This window comes from Arachis ipaensis, chromosome B02 (genome assembly GCF_000816755.2).
Source record: "Arachis ipaensis cultivar K30076 chromosome B02, Araip1.1, whole genome shotgun sequence".
NCBI classification, from domain to species: domain Eukaryota; kingdom Viridiplantae; phylum Streptophyta; class Magnoliopsida; order Fabales; family Fabaceae; genus Arachis; species Arachis ipaensis.
The window spans coordinates 105,271,853-105,284,840 of NC_029786.2; the positions used below are offsets into that span (position 1 = coordinate 105,271,853).

Sequence of the window (12,988 nt, forward strand, 5' to 3'; positions counted from 1 at the left end):
TTTTTATAAAATTAAATAAAAAATATTTTTTATTTTTATTTAATTAAAGGGTGTATTAGTAAAAGTGGTGATATAATATATATTTAAAAAAATAAAAATTAAATATTGATGTGGAAAATAAATTCCACGTGAATTATTATTATTTGTCCATATTTTAAACGTATCTATGAATTTATGGTCAGAGAGTAGCAAACACCATAATTTTAATATACCCTTAACATTTTTAAATTTATTTTGTGTGTTATATATACTGAATGCAACGCTAACAATGCAGCAAGTAACAAACACCACTTTCATTTCATAACAACAATGGTGACATCATCATCATCCTTGTCGTTTCTTCTCCTTTCAACTCTGCTAGCACCCACCATTGTTCTTCTTCTTCAATCTTCCGTTTTACATGCAAACTCAGATGCTTACTTTCACACTTGCCTCTCAAACAAGAGATGGAAAAATCCATCAGCTCCTGTTAGCGTGACCGGAGCGCTATACACCAGAGACAACTCATCCTTTTCCGACATCCTCAGCCTCCACACCCGCAACAAGAGGTTCAACAGACCATACACGCCCAAACCCATCGCCATCATAACCCCTTTTCACGAATCGCACATTCAGGCGGCGGTTGTATGCTCCAAAGCCAGCAACTTTCAGCTCAGAATCCGAAGCGGCGGCCATGACTACGAAGGCTACTCCTACGTATCAGATGTTCCCTTCGTTCTTCTCGACATGTACACTTTTAAATCCATTCACGTCAACATTCAAAATGCCACCGCTTTGGTTGAAGCCGGCGCATCACTTGGCCAGCTTTATTACAAAGTCGCGCAGAACAGCAACGTTCACGGCGTTCCTGGCGGAATCTGTCCGTCCGTCGGCACCGGCGGCCACTTCGGCGGCGGTGGCTATGGCATCCTCATGAGAAAATACGGCCTCGCCGTAGACAATATAATTGATGCAAAAATCGTGGATGTAAATGGTAATATCCTTGACAGAAAATCAATGGGGGAGGATCTGTTCTGGGCCATAAGAGGAGGTGGAGGTGCCAGTTTCGGTGTGATTGTCTCGTGGACGATGAAGCTGGTGGAAGTTCCTCCTGTGGTGACGGTGTTCAGGTTGAACAGGACCTTGGAACAAGGCGGCTCGGATCTTGTTTACAAGTGGCAACATGTTGCACCGAAGCTCCACAGGGATATTTTCATCAGACTCCAGATCGAGGTGCGTCAAAAGACGGTTCGAGTTTCCTTCGTCTGCGAGTTCCTGGGACGAGTCGATAGACTTCTGAGTTTGATGAAAAAAAGTTTTCCAGAACTGGGATTAACCAAAAGTGATTGCTTTGAATTGCCTTGGGTCAACAGCACTCTTTTCTTTGCAGAATATCCAATCGGAACAGTAGCAGAAGCGTTGCTATACGAATCATCAAGACCTGCTGACTCCTATTTTAAGGCCAAATCAGATTATGTGCAGAAAGTTATTTCAAAAGAGGGTTTGCAATCTGTATGGAAAAAGTTCATCGAGAGTGAGGTAATGATCATGGAATGGAACCCCTATGGTGGAAGAATGTGGGACATTCCAGCTTCGGCTACTCCGTTTCCTCATAGATCAGGGAACTTGTTCCAGATTCAGTACATGTTAACTTGGTATCAAGATGGAGAGGATGCCATTAATCATAACTTGAATATTTTAAGGTCCATGTATAAGATTATGACTCCTTTTGTTTCGAAATCGCCAAGACAGGCTTACCTTAACTACAGGGACAGAGATATTGGAGCCAATCCAAGCAATGGAACAACCAATGTTGACGCCGCTCGAATTTATGGAGCCAAGTTTTTTAGAGAGAATTTTGATAAACTGGTGCAGGTCAAAACCAAAGTTGACCCTGAGAACTTCTTTAGATATGAACAGAGTATACCACCTCACAAATATTAACTAAATTTGAATTGATATTTTACCACCTCAGAGTATACCACCGCTGCTCCATTGATCAACAGGGCCTGTCTCAAGTCATTTGCTTTTCTAGTCATGGATATAATAAATTTTTTCCATCATGATCTTTCTTGAAAAAGTAGAAATATATTAAAAGTGATGATAATTAAATTTATATTTATAATTGTGATATGAATAGAATTATAAAATTACAATGGTTGCCGATTTTTTTTTTATTAAAATTTTGATTATTGTGATGTGAAAATTTTGATTATTCTGTTGATCAATTATTTCGATATAACATACACAAATTAAAACACATAAAATATACAAAAATATATGGTGCTCACCTATTATATCTATTGTTCTATTATATATTACTAATTTTACAACAAAAATTTGTCATATGTCACTTTTTCATCTACTTATAATATACTAAAATTGGATTTTCCTCCAATTAATGAAGGTGAGGTGTCGAGCTCTCATGACTCCGTTTTTCCTCCAAAATGAACTTTTCTATTCTCTATTCTAAATTATTTTATAAAAAATATCTTTATTATAATTATATTATAATTAATATTTAATGAATAATACATAATTATACTAACTTAAGAACATATCTTCATAATTTTATATTTATTATTTTTCTTTTACTACTTCATAGAATAAGAATGTATTCTTCGTTTTTCATCAAAGTTGATCCTTTTAAGGTACAATTTATAATTTTGATACACTATTAGTGTAAAGTAGTTTTACACAAATATTCAACGACGTAATATCATATCATAAAAAATAACTATCTTTTATATTGATTGCATTCACCTAAATGACAATCCAAAAAAATAGACATAATTAAACAATTATATAAAATATTTTATACTATCAATAATTAAAATTAGACTCTAATTTGTATCTAAAAATATAAGATAAAATTATATATTAAATTAACTTAATAAAAATAAAATATTATTGTAACATTATTTAATTAATAAATTTATTTAGTTAAAGGTTATATCTCTGTTTTTTTTTTTCTAAAATTTTATTCCTTCTATTTTTATTTTACCACTATAAAAGACCATATATGCTAAAAGAAAATATCATTTATTTATCAATTACTCTTTTATTAGATAGCTTTTACAACAATTTTTTTCTTTCTATGAGGCGTCGTCGCAAGAAGGCAACTATCGTGGACGCAAACCACTACACACTCTTCAACTCTCGTGCTCATCATTCAGAGTAATATATGATACGTTATTCATGAAGCATTTATAGACCATGATGTTATCATGTATGCATAAATAAAAAAAATTCCGTAATTAAACTTAAGTCATTTACTTATTTGTGTGGTATATTATAGTGTGAAATTACTTTCAATTTGTGTTGTGCAATGATATTATGGTTTAATTTAAGATTTTGTTTTAGAACTGTGTTATGATTTTATCTCATCATTTTCTCTTAGATATCAAATTGATGTATTTTTATTTATTATTATTGAAACGGATGTGATATAAAATTTGTAAAAAATAAAAATAAAACTCTCACACTCAATTTATTTTATTGTAGTCTTTTATCTCTTTTTATTTTCTTCTTATTTATTTTATTTTATTTTTAAATATCATATAATTTATTATAATTTATACCAATTAATTAATTATAATTCATTATATCAGTTAGTTTAATTCATTAATTTATAATATGCATGATAAAATAGATTATTTGTTACTTATACGTTTATTCTTCTAAAATCTAAATCTGAATAATTAAGTATATTTATTTATATTTTATACTTTTTTTATGATTAATTTTGTACGGTGTTGGTATATTAAATAAAAATACCTGTTATAATGATAAAAAATAAAATAAAATTTCAATCAATAATTTTATATTCTTTACTTTTTTTTTAGTTTTATTTTGAATTTTAATTTATTACTAAAAGGTAGTGAAATTCTATTGATACTGAAATAAAATTGCAAAAAGGTCCATCGGGTAGAATAAGTAAAATAATGTAATATCCATATTACAACATCCAAATGAAACAACATAGGATTTAAAATGTTTATCTTTCTCTTTCTCGCCGTCTATTATATTATCGATTCTATTATATAAAAATTGATTTTTTTACATTTAATGATAGAGTCAACGTAACATGTTTTTGAGAATGTTTCTTAATTTATTTTGTTTAATTCATTAAATACAATTCATTATGATGCATTAATTATATCAACTAATTGATTTGATTAGATATTTAAGTATCACACAATTTAAAATTATGTATATTGATTTGATTTTTATGATATATAAATTTAAGGAATAAATTAAAATAATATAATTTATTACTTATTTAATTTGAATACAACAAATATAAAATTAATTTAGTCAAAAGTTTATTATTTTCTAATTTTCTACACATAAAAATGACAAAATAAAATTGTAAAAATAATCTTTTTATCGATTTTGCTATTTTAATTTTATTTTATTTGCTTTTTTATGTGTAATTTTATTTTACATTAACTTTGTGTATTTAATAACAAAATATACTCATATTAATTCTATCATATAATAATATATTTTTCTCCTATATTAATCAAAGAATTTCAATATTTATCAACTACATCTAATAGAATGACTGAGAAGTGAGAATTACGATAACTTAAACTCAAGTTCAAAATGCTGAAACGAAGGAAAGAAAACAGTGGATATATGATTAGAGAAAAATATATTAAAATTGGATTTTTCCTCCGACTAATAAAAGTGAAGTGTCAATTCCTCATGAATTCATTTTTCCTCTAAAATGAAATCACTATTTTCTCTTCTAAATTTATTTTAGAAAAATATCTTTATTATAATTATATTACAATATTACAATTATATTACAAGTAGCATTTAATGAATAATGCATAATTATAGTAATTTAAAAAAATAAAATAAAGTCCAGTAATTTATCTTTCGACTACATACGTATGTAGAATAACTTTTAAGAAGGAATCACGTATAGTAAATACGGTCGATAATTGTAAAACTGTATACTAACATTGATATAATATTATTTTAGGTATATATTTTGCAGGTATCAAAGAAAAGTATTGAGTTATTTTTTAGTGGGTTTAAATTGTTTATTGTTTATTAGAGAATTTTGTGCATTAGGATTCTCTAATAATTTATTATTTATTTTGAGCTGATTTTGATATGTTCTTACTTGACAATAAAACAACATATAAAAATTTGTTGGTGGGTCTAAGTATTACTAGGTTATTTATGGTCACATTGAGTATATATGTTTGATTTATTAAAAAAAGTAAATTACTAAAACTAATTAATAACTATTTTAGAGTTAATACATTTAATATTAGATTAAGAAAAAACAAACAATACATAATATGTTACATTTTTATTAATCAAATTATTATAATTCAAATTAATCTTAACAAAAAAATTTAAAATTATAATTTCAATCTTATCACGTGTATGGCACGGGCTATTACACTTGTTCTAACTAAAATTAAGAGCTCTCCTCTCTTCTTTTTTTCTTTCTCTATCTCTCTTATTCCTTCACTTACTCTATCTTTCTTATATATCATTATCAATGACTAATTACAAATTTGACAATCAAAATATACATGACATTCTCTAATTGCATTCAAATTAAATTAAATTAAAATGTAGCTATATTATATTTATATATTACTAACTAATTTAATAACTAAAATGTGTCACATGACACTCTCTTATTAAAATTTAGAGAAAATATTTTTCTAAAAAATTAGTAAACATTCTTCTTATATTTTCTTATCTACCTCCCTCTTTTTTTCTATTTCTCTCTCTCTCCTTCTCATTATATATATATAATTTATAATTTATATTTTATATTAGTAATTTGACAAATGTTATAAATTTTATGGCATAATCTATAATATCATGATTGATATAATTTTAAAAAATTTATATTTCTATAGTAGTATTACGGATAAAAATACTAGTTATATAAGATTTTGAAACTTTTTTTTCAATCCATTTAAGACATTTAATATTTTAGACAAGAAAAAATGTTATATAGTGTTTGTTTGGAATTTTGGATTGTCAAAAGACGCTAATTAATGATACTTTCTGAAATTCCCAGAAAGATTTGTATAATAATTACTTACTAAAAACTGGTCCGAAAAAAGCAATTAAAAACTGTATATCTAGTATTTATATTATTTTTTAGAAAAAAATCTAAATTTATATTATGAGGCTGGACGTCGCCGTCGTTGCCGCGGATCAGGTAGGGAGAGGGAGAAGGAGTTCGAAACAGGAAATGGGGGAAGGAGAAAGGAAGAGGCGCGATAGAGGAGGTGCTGTCCCTAGAGACCGTCCCTGCCGCTGGAAGGGGAGCTTCGTTGTTGCTGTCGCGGCTGCAGGTATGGGGCTTCGAAGAGAGAGAGAGGAGCTCTTAGAGAGAGAGAAACACAATGGTTAGAGAGAGGAGAGTCTCGCAAGGAAAGGGAGCTGGTACACCTCCGCCGTTGTCGCAAGCTGCACCACCGTGCCTCTGGTCACTGGGGATCGTGCTGACGTCGCCGGAAGCCGCTGTTGGAACCTCTGCAAGTTTGTCCTAGCTCAGCTTTGCTTCTGCCTGTTCTGTCCTTGCCTGTCGGGGGTCACCGGAGCTGCTGATGCTCCATCCTCTTATTTCCTTTGGTAAGACTAAACTTGTTCTACCTTGTCTTGCCATAAAGCTCTATTATTGACTCTGTCCTATCATGTTTGGTGTCCCTTTTGTCTTTGCTTAGTTTTAAGCCACCGTAGGCTATTAGATTCGCTGCCATTGTTATTGTGGTTGCTCTATGTTATTGATAATAGGGCTGTTGTTGAGGTTGCTGCAGTGAGAAATCGAAGTTGTTGCTACTACCTCGGTCCAAATTTCGTGCTCTTTCATTCCGTTCTACTTCAACCTTCCTTGGCACTCTGGTTTGGTTTCTTCGGTCCCTTGGGACCAATTTGTGAGTAGGCTTTACATTTATAACCGTTAATTTTTTTTTTGTTTATGCTATTCTGAGTTTCTAATTACATTTATAAAACTATTGTTGAAGAACTTTGATTTGATTAGAATAATTAATTTATTATAATTGAAAAAAAATATTTTTATGAAGTTCATATCTTAGAAATTTTACATGAGACTATATATATATTTGATGAAGTTTTATATTATTTTTAATTCGATCTACTATGGTCTAAAATTAATTTGAAATAGACCGATTTGAATTACTAGGGACGTCCTAGCATGCATAATTTGAATCACCCTAAGTTGAACTCCCCTAAGATTACATGCAAGCATAATTTGAATTTGACAAATTTGAATTACAAGCATCACTACTAATTCGAATAGGACTAATTCGAATTAGTGTTGGTTTGTCTCATTCGAATGGGACTGATTCGAATTACATAAGAATGTGCTTTTGGGATATCCTGGTAATGTTTTTCAATTTGGTAGAATTGTGTAATTTGGTCGTTCAATTAGTTTAATTGTGCATTTTGCCCAATATATAAGGTACCTTTTATAACTATGATCATATATAAAGTATACAACAAAAAATTGTGTTGCAATCAAATATGTTCGTATGATATACATAATTATTAGCGCTATATATCGAAGAGTCACTTGGCTTGGTGGCAGCATGACATTGTTAAAGCTTTTCTTTCTTCCAGGTTCAATGTTCGAGCCCTGCCTTCTTCATTTGTGGAAGGCTTTACATAGTTGATCCACACGTTGTGGGTCTATTGGTGGAAGCGTGGGTTTAATTGGACCACTGGATAGTCCGGCGCGGGTTTAATTGGACCACCGGACGGTCCGGTCCGATTCCAATAACTATGAACGAAAATACTGAAATTTGGCGGCGGTTTAGAACCACCGCAAAATCCATTCACATTTTGCGGCGGTTATTCCAGCGGTTGACTAAAACCGCCGCTATCCGTTTTGCCGCGCCCTATCTTCCGGCGTTTCATGATACATTTATTTTATATTTATCTAAAATAAATTAAAAATTTATTCAGAAACAAACACGAATGATAGCGACGGCTAATTAGCGGCTGTTTATCAAATCGCAATAAATTGGCAAGATAACGGCCAATAGGATAGCGATTTGGGCTCTGCTACAAAAAGATCCAAGATAACGGCGGTTAGCTTTTCAACGGCTGCAAATCAAACCAAGACGAGAGCCAGTTCTAAGTGTCCCGTCACTCGCTGAAGTCTGAATGCCTCCCCCTTTTCCAGCCCTAGCTTCTCTTTGACCCCCACGCAGCACCACCATCGATCATCACCCCCCAGCGTCTCCGTCAGAACCACATAACCACCACCACCTTTTTCGTTGAACAACCACCGCGAAAACCCTTTCTCTCTTTCTCTTCTCCTGTCTCCTGCCTTCTCTGTCTTGCCGCCGGCTACCATCCAGCGCCGCTGCGACCATATTCTTCCCCTCTTTACAACCTCGCACTGTGGGCCTGTGGCTCTCTAGCTCGCCCATGCCTCTCTCATTCCCAGTCGTAGAATCAGAACAGAGCAACTCTAGTATTAATTCGACTCAGGTTCTCATATCAACTTTTCTTCTCTATTTTAGTTAATTTAGGATTAGTTATATGTTGATTCTAGTGTTAATTTGATTTGTTTAGAATTATTTGCTGCAGTTAGTTGAGTTTAGGTTAGAATTAGGATTTTCTGATTAGAATTAGTGTTAGTTTATACATAGTTAGACATACTGTTAAGAGCTTCTTGAGTTTGAATTTCAATTTGTTTGGATTGATTGACTGATGCTTTGCTAAGTAACTGCGAAATGCTGCTGACTTTTTATATCATTGGTGCTTTGGCTTCTATCTTTGACTTTTCTTTGGCCCAAATGGAATAAAAAGCAATCAACAAAATGTTGGGCTGAAAGCAAAATTAAGAGCCCAAGAAAAAGCAAAGAAAGAAGCCAAAGAAATCAAATCGGGCCAAGCATATCAATACCCGATCCAAGCCCGATCTGGTTTCAGAAAAACAAATCCCTCTCTTTTGCTTAACCAAAAGCAACGTTCATCTCTCTTTTGTCCTAGTCAAATCAGAGTTTCAGAAAAGTAAGAAAGAGAAAGAGAGAGAGCTTCTTCACCAAGCTAGTCACCAAAGAAGCAAGAGAGAGAAGGATTAAGTTTGAAAGGCAGATATCAAATCACCCAGTTCAAACCCAATCAAGCTTAGTTTAAAGGTAAATCATTTCCTCATACATGCAACTCGGCTTCATCTCTTCTTCCCAACTCTCTGCTCTATCCGAAATGGGATACAAGGGAAAGAAGATTTCTGTTCTTCTCTGCTATGTATCCACTGTCTTAAACATGACTTGGGGACCAAGTTGGTTTTCAATGGCTAAGATCAAGTTGACCATGAGAAGATTTCTATGGTTACTGCTTTATGGCTTTCGGTCAAGATGAAGAAGTCAAAAGCAAAGTTTCTACTCTAAGGTGTAATGAGAAAAAGTGATTCTGTGGGTTGGTGAAGCTCAAGGCTCAAGGTGTTGACCTTGGAAGAAGAACCAAACAACATGCAAGGAGATAAAAGAAGACCTTCTGCTCATTCAGAAGCAAGGAGAGAAAACCAGAGTTTGAGAGTTGTGTTCTGCAAAGAAGTTCCTCTACTTGGATAATACTTTCTTTCAAAGAAGCATTCGGCCAATACTGAAGAACTGTATCTGAGGTTTGCGAATATGGTTTTGCACATAGCAAAGAGGCTGCTGATGAAGTCAATCTCCTTCATGTTTTACTGATTGTAATGTACTTTTCTAAGTTTATCTTTCTGTAATTTCTTGTGAGAAAAGGCATTGTGAGAAAGCTTGAGAAGAACCCGATCCAAGCCCGAATTGATTTTCAATTCCCTCTATCTTGCCTTACTAGAAGCAACGTTCCTCTCCTCTCTAATCAAGTCAAATCAAAGCTTCAGAAAAGTAAGAAAGAGAAAGAGAGAGAGCTTCTTCACCAAGCTAGTCACCAAAGAAGCAAGAGAGAGAAGGATTAAACTTGAAACTCAGAAATCAAATCTGAAAATCCAAACCAAATCAAGCTTAGGTTATAGGTAAATCATTTTCTCTTACATGCAACTCGGTCTCATCTCTTCTTCCCAACTCTCTACTCTATCCGAAATGAGATACAAAGGAAAGAGGATTTCTATTCTTCTCTGCTATGTATCTACGGTCTTAAACATGACTTGGGGACCAAGTTGGTTTTCAATGGCTAAGATCAAGTTGACCATGAGAAGATTTCTATGGTTACTGCTTTATGGCTTTCGGTCAAGATGAAGAAGTCAGAAGCAAAGTTTCTACTCTAAGGTTTAATGTGAAAAAGGTGAATCTGTGGTTGGTGAAGCTCAAGGCTCAAGGTGTTGACCTTGGAAGAAGAACCAAACAACATGCAAGGAGATAAAAGAAGACCTTCTGCTCATTCAGAAGCAAGGAGAGAAAACCAGAGTTTGAGAGTTGTGTTCTGCAAAGAAGTTCCTCTACTTGGATAATACTTTCTTTCAAAGAAGCATTCGGCCAATACTGAAGAACTGTATCTGAGGTTTGCAAATCTGGTTTTGCACATAGCAAAGAGGCTGCTGATGAAGTCAATCTCCTTCATGTTTTACTGATTGTAATGTACTTTTCTAAGTTTATCTTTCTGTAATTTCTTGTGAGAAAAGGCATTGTGAGAAAGTTTAAGAAAAAGCCATGAGTGGAAAAAGGCTGAGAGATATACTTGAGAGAAAAGCCTAGAGTTATTTTCTTATTTCTTTAGGTTGATTAAGTGTCTTGTATCTTGTACCTGTAAGGTATCCCTTTCTTAGTTGGGTTAGCACTAAGAGGAATAGTTAGGTATTAGCATAGCCAATGTCAAGTTAGGTTAGAACTTGAGTGTGAAAGGATTGGGTCAATCCTGTGAAATTGGTGTATGTAATACTGTTAACTATAGTGAAATTCTTCCATAGTTGTGGAGAAGACTGGATGTAGGTTGCATAGTACAAGGCAACCGAACCAGGATACATGCTGATGTTAGTTTTTCTCTTCTCTGCTGAGTTCTGTTTTCTGATATTCATGAGACAAAAATAAATTGTCTCATAAATTTCCGCTGCTGAGTTCAAACAGAATCAGAATTGCAAATTTATTTTAAAAGGGTCATAACAGCAACTAAAAAGGAAGACATAGATTTAACCCCCTTCTCTAAGCCTACCACAACCTTCAGAGGTAGATGTTCCACTTTTTGTTTTATGCAATTCTAAACAGGCGGCTGAGTTGCTAACGATCTATCTAGTTTGCATTTTGGTTATAGAAAATGAGTCATTTGTATGATGCATTTTGGGTAATTACTATTTTAGATTACTGATCATGGTTGTTATTCTACACAACGTGGAGGTTCACCTGTTGCATTACTAAAAATCACAAGAGGCTAAGGTGCTATTCAAGTTAATGGTAAGGCCTATCGCAAGAATGTCCTTCTGCCTGCTGCTAAAGCTGGAAAGAATGTCCAACAAAACACAGATACTTCATCACTACCTTCATCATTATATTTCGGTTTTGATTTGTACATTTATTCCAAATTGATAAGGTTACACATTTCCGCCTTTATGATTGGCAAGATGGCATAAATTAATTCATCCAATTTTGGCAAACAAAAATTTTCCCTTTAACATGTGTTCTTATTATTCTTATTGCCAACTCATGGCATAAATTTTGGTAATTTTTTTCCCCTAAAAATTACTCTACAGTTTGTTTGGATGGGAGTGCACCAGCTTACCATCTTGATAGGGGATTCAGCGAAGGGATTCACTTGATGAGACAAATTGAGAAGTATGTACTTTCTTCTTGATGCCCATCTTCATCTATATCATACTGATTTCTTAAAAATGAGGTGCATTAATTTATTTCAATTTTAGGTATGCTGATTTTATTCTTCTAGGATGTCTAATTTCTTATATTATACACCCTTCATGTATTTTCGCTCCAGGCACAAATATCCATATCATCTTCTCCCTAAAGCATTATGTTTCTGTTTTGCGTTTTAGCTGACTCAAATGTGTTTCTGTGTTGCAAAACTTTGCACATGATTCATACTCACACTTATGTTCACAAACTCAATATTAAGATTTAAATAGCAAGAATTTTTCTGGGCATTTGTTGTAAGAAAGTTTGACTTATAGAATATGCTTATAATCAAAGTATTTTTTACTATGTAAGTGGCTTAGGATTTTTTAGATGAATGTTCATGTTCACAAAAAAATATTGAAATTCTGCTATATTAGTTTATTTTTCAATGGAATATATTTCATTGAAAAATAAAAAGGTCATAATTTCAGCCTCTGCATTATAACTTTAATTTTCTGGATGTTTTCTTTTTCAATGGTTCTCAATCAAGAAGAACGGCAACAACTATCAGATGAAAATCCTCAAAAGTAAGTCTTTGCTCTTTAGATGAAAATGCTTACCATTTTTTTTAATTAATGTGGATTTGGATTCTGAATTAATTTCCAATCCCATACTAATAGGTTTGTATTTTCTAACTTATTTGTATACTTTTGAAGATATATATATTTGTGCTTTACTTATCTTCAAAAATTGCACATGAATGCAAAGAAGAGGGAAAGTGAAGAAGAACTAACAACACTCAAGAAAGATGCTATCGATGAAAAAATATCACCTTTAAACTTTGCCCAGAAAATAAAGAAGTTTAAGAAGCAAAAAATACAAGAGGAGTCTTAAACATCACATTGGAGTTTAAGTTTGTGCCAACAATTTTGTTCCCGGGTACATTTCTGTTTTTTATTGTTAACAAAAGGATTTTGCTTTGAATGCCTAATCTATACTTCATTAGCTTTTTCCTCAATTTTCAAACAATTGAGAAAGTACAGCTTAACATACATGATGGTTTTATTAACTTGTATTATGCATAAGTAACGACTGATATGTTGTTTTGCGGCGGTTTAATATTGTTGCAAATCTATCAAAAAATCGCCGCTACTCAGCATGTTTCTTGTAGTGATATTCATTAATAATAATTTTAATATGTGCCTTTTAATACACATGTTAATTATACT

At 32.7% G+C, this 12,988-nt stretch overlaps 1 protein-coding gene and 1 long non-coding RNA gene across 2 annotated transcripts; both read left to right on the top strand.

Annotated features, from left to right (window-relative positions):
- LOC107627985 (berberine bridge enzyme-like 17) lies at positions 292-2,115 on the top strand. Its single transcript, XM_016330790.2, has one exon. The coding sequence runs from the start codon at positions 310-312 to the stop codon at positions 1,921-1,923; it is 1,614 nt and encodes a 537-aa protein (XP_016186276.1). The 5' UTR covers positions 292-309; the 3' UTR covers positions 1,924-2,115.
- Positions 6,467-6,900, top strand: LOC110268179. The gene is made up of 2 exons (XR_002356288.1): positions 6,467-6,597; positions 6,760-6,900. It is a non-coding gene; the product is annotated as an uncharacterized LOC110268179 (long non-coding RNA).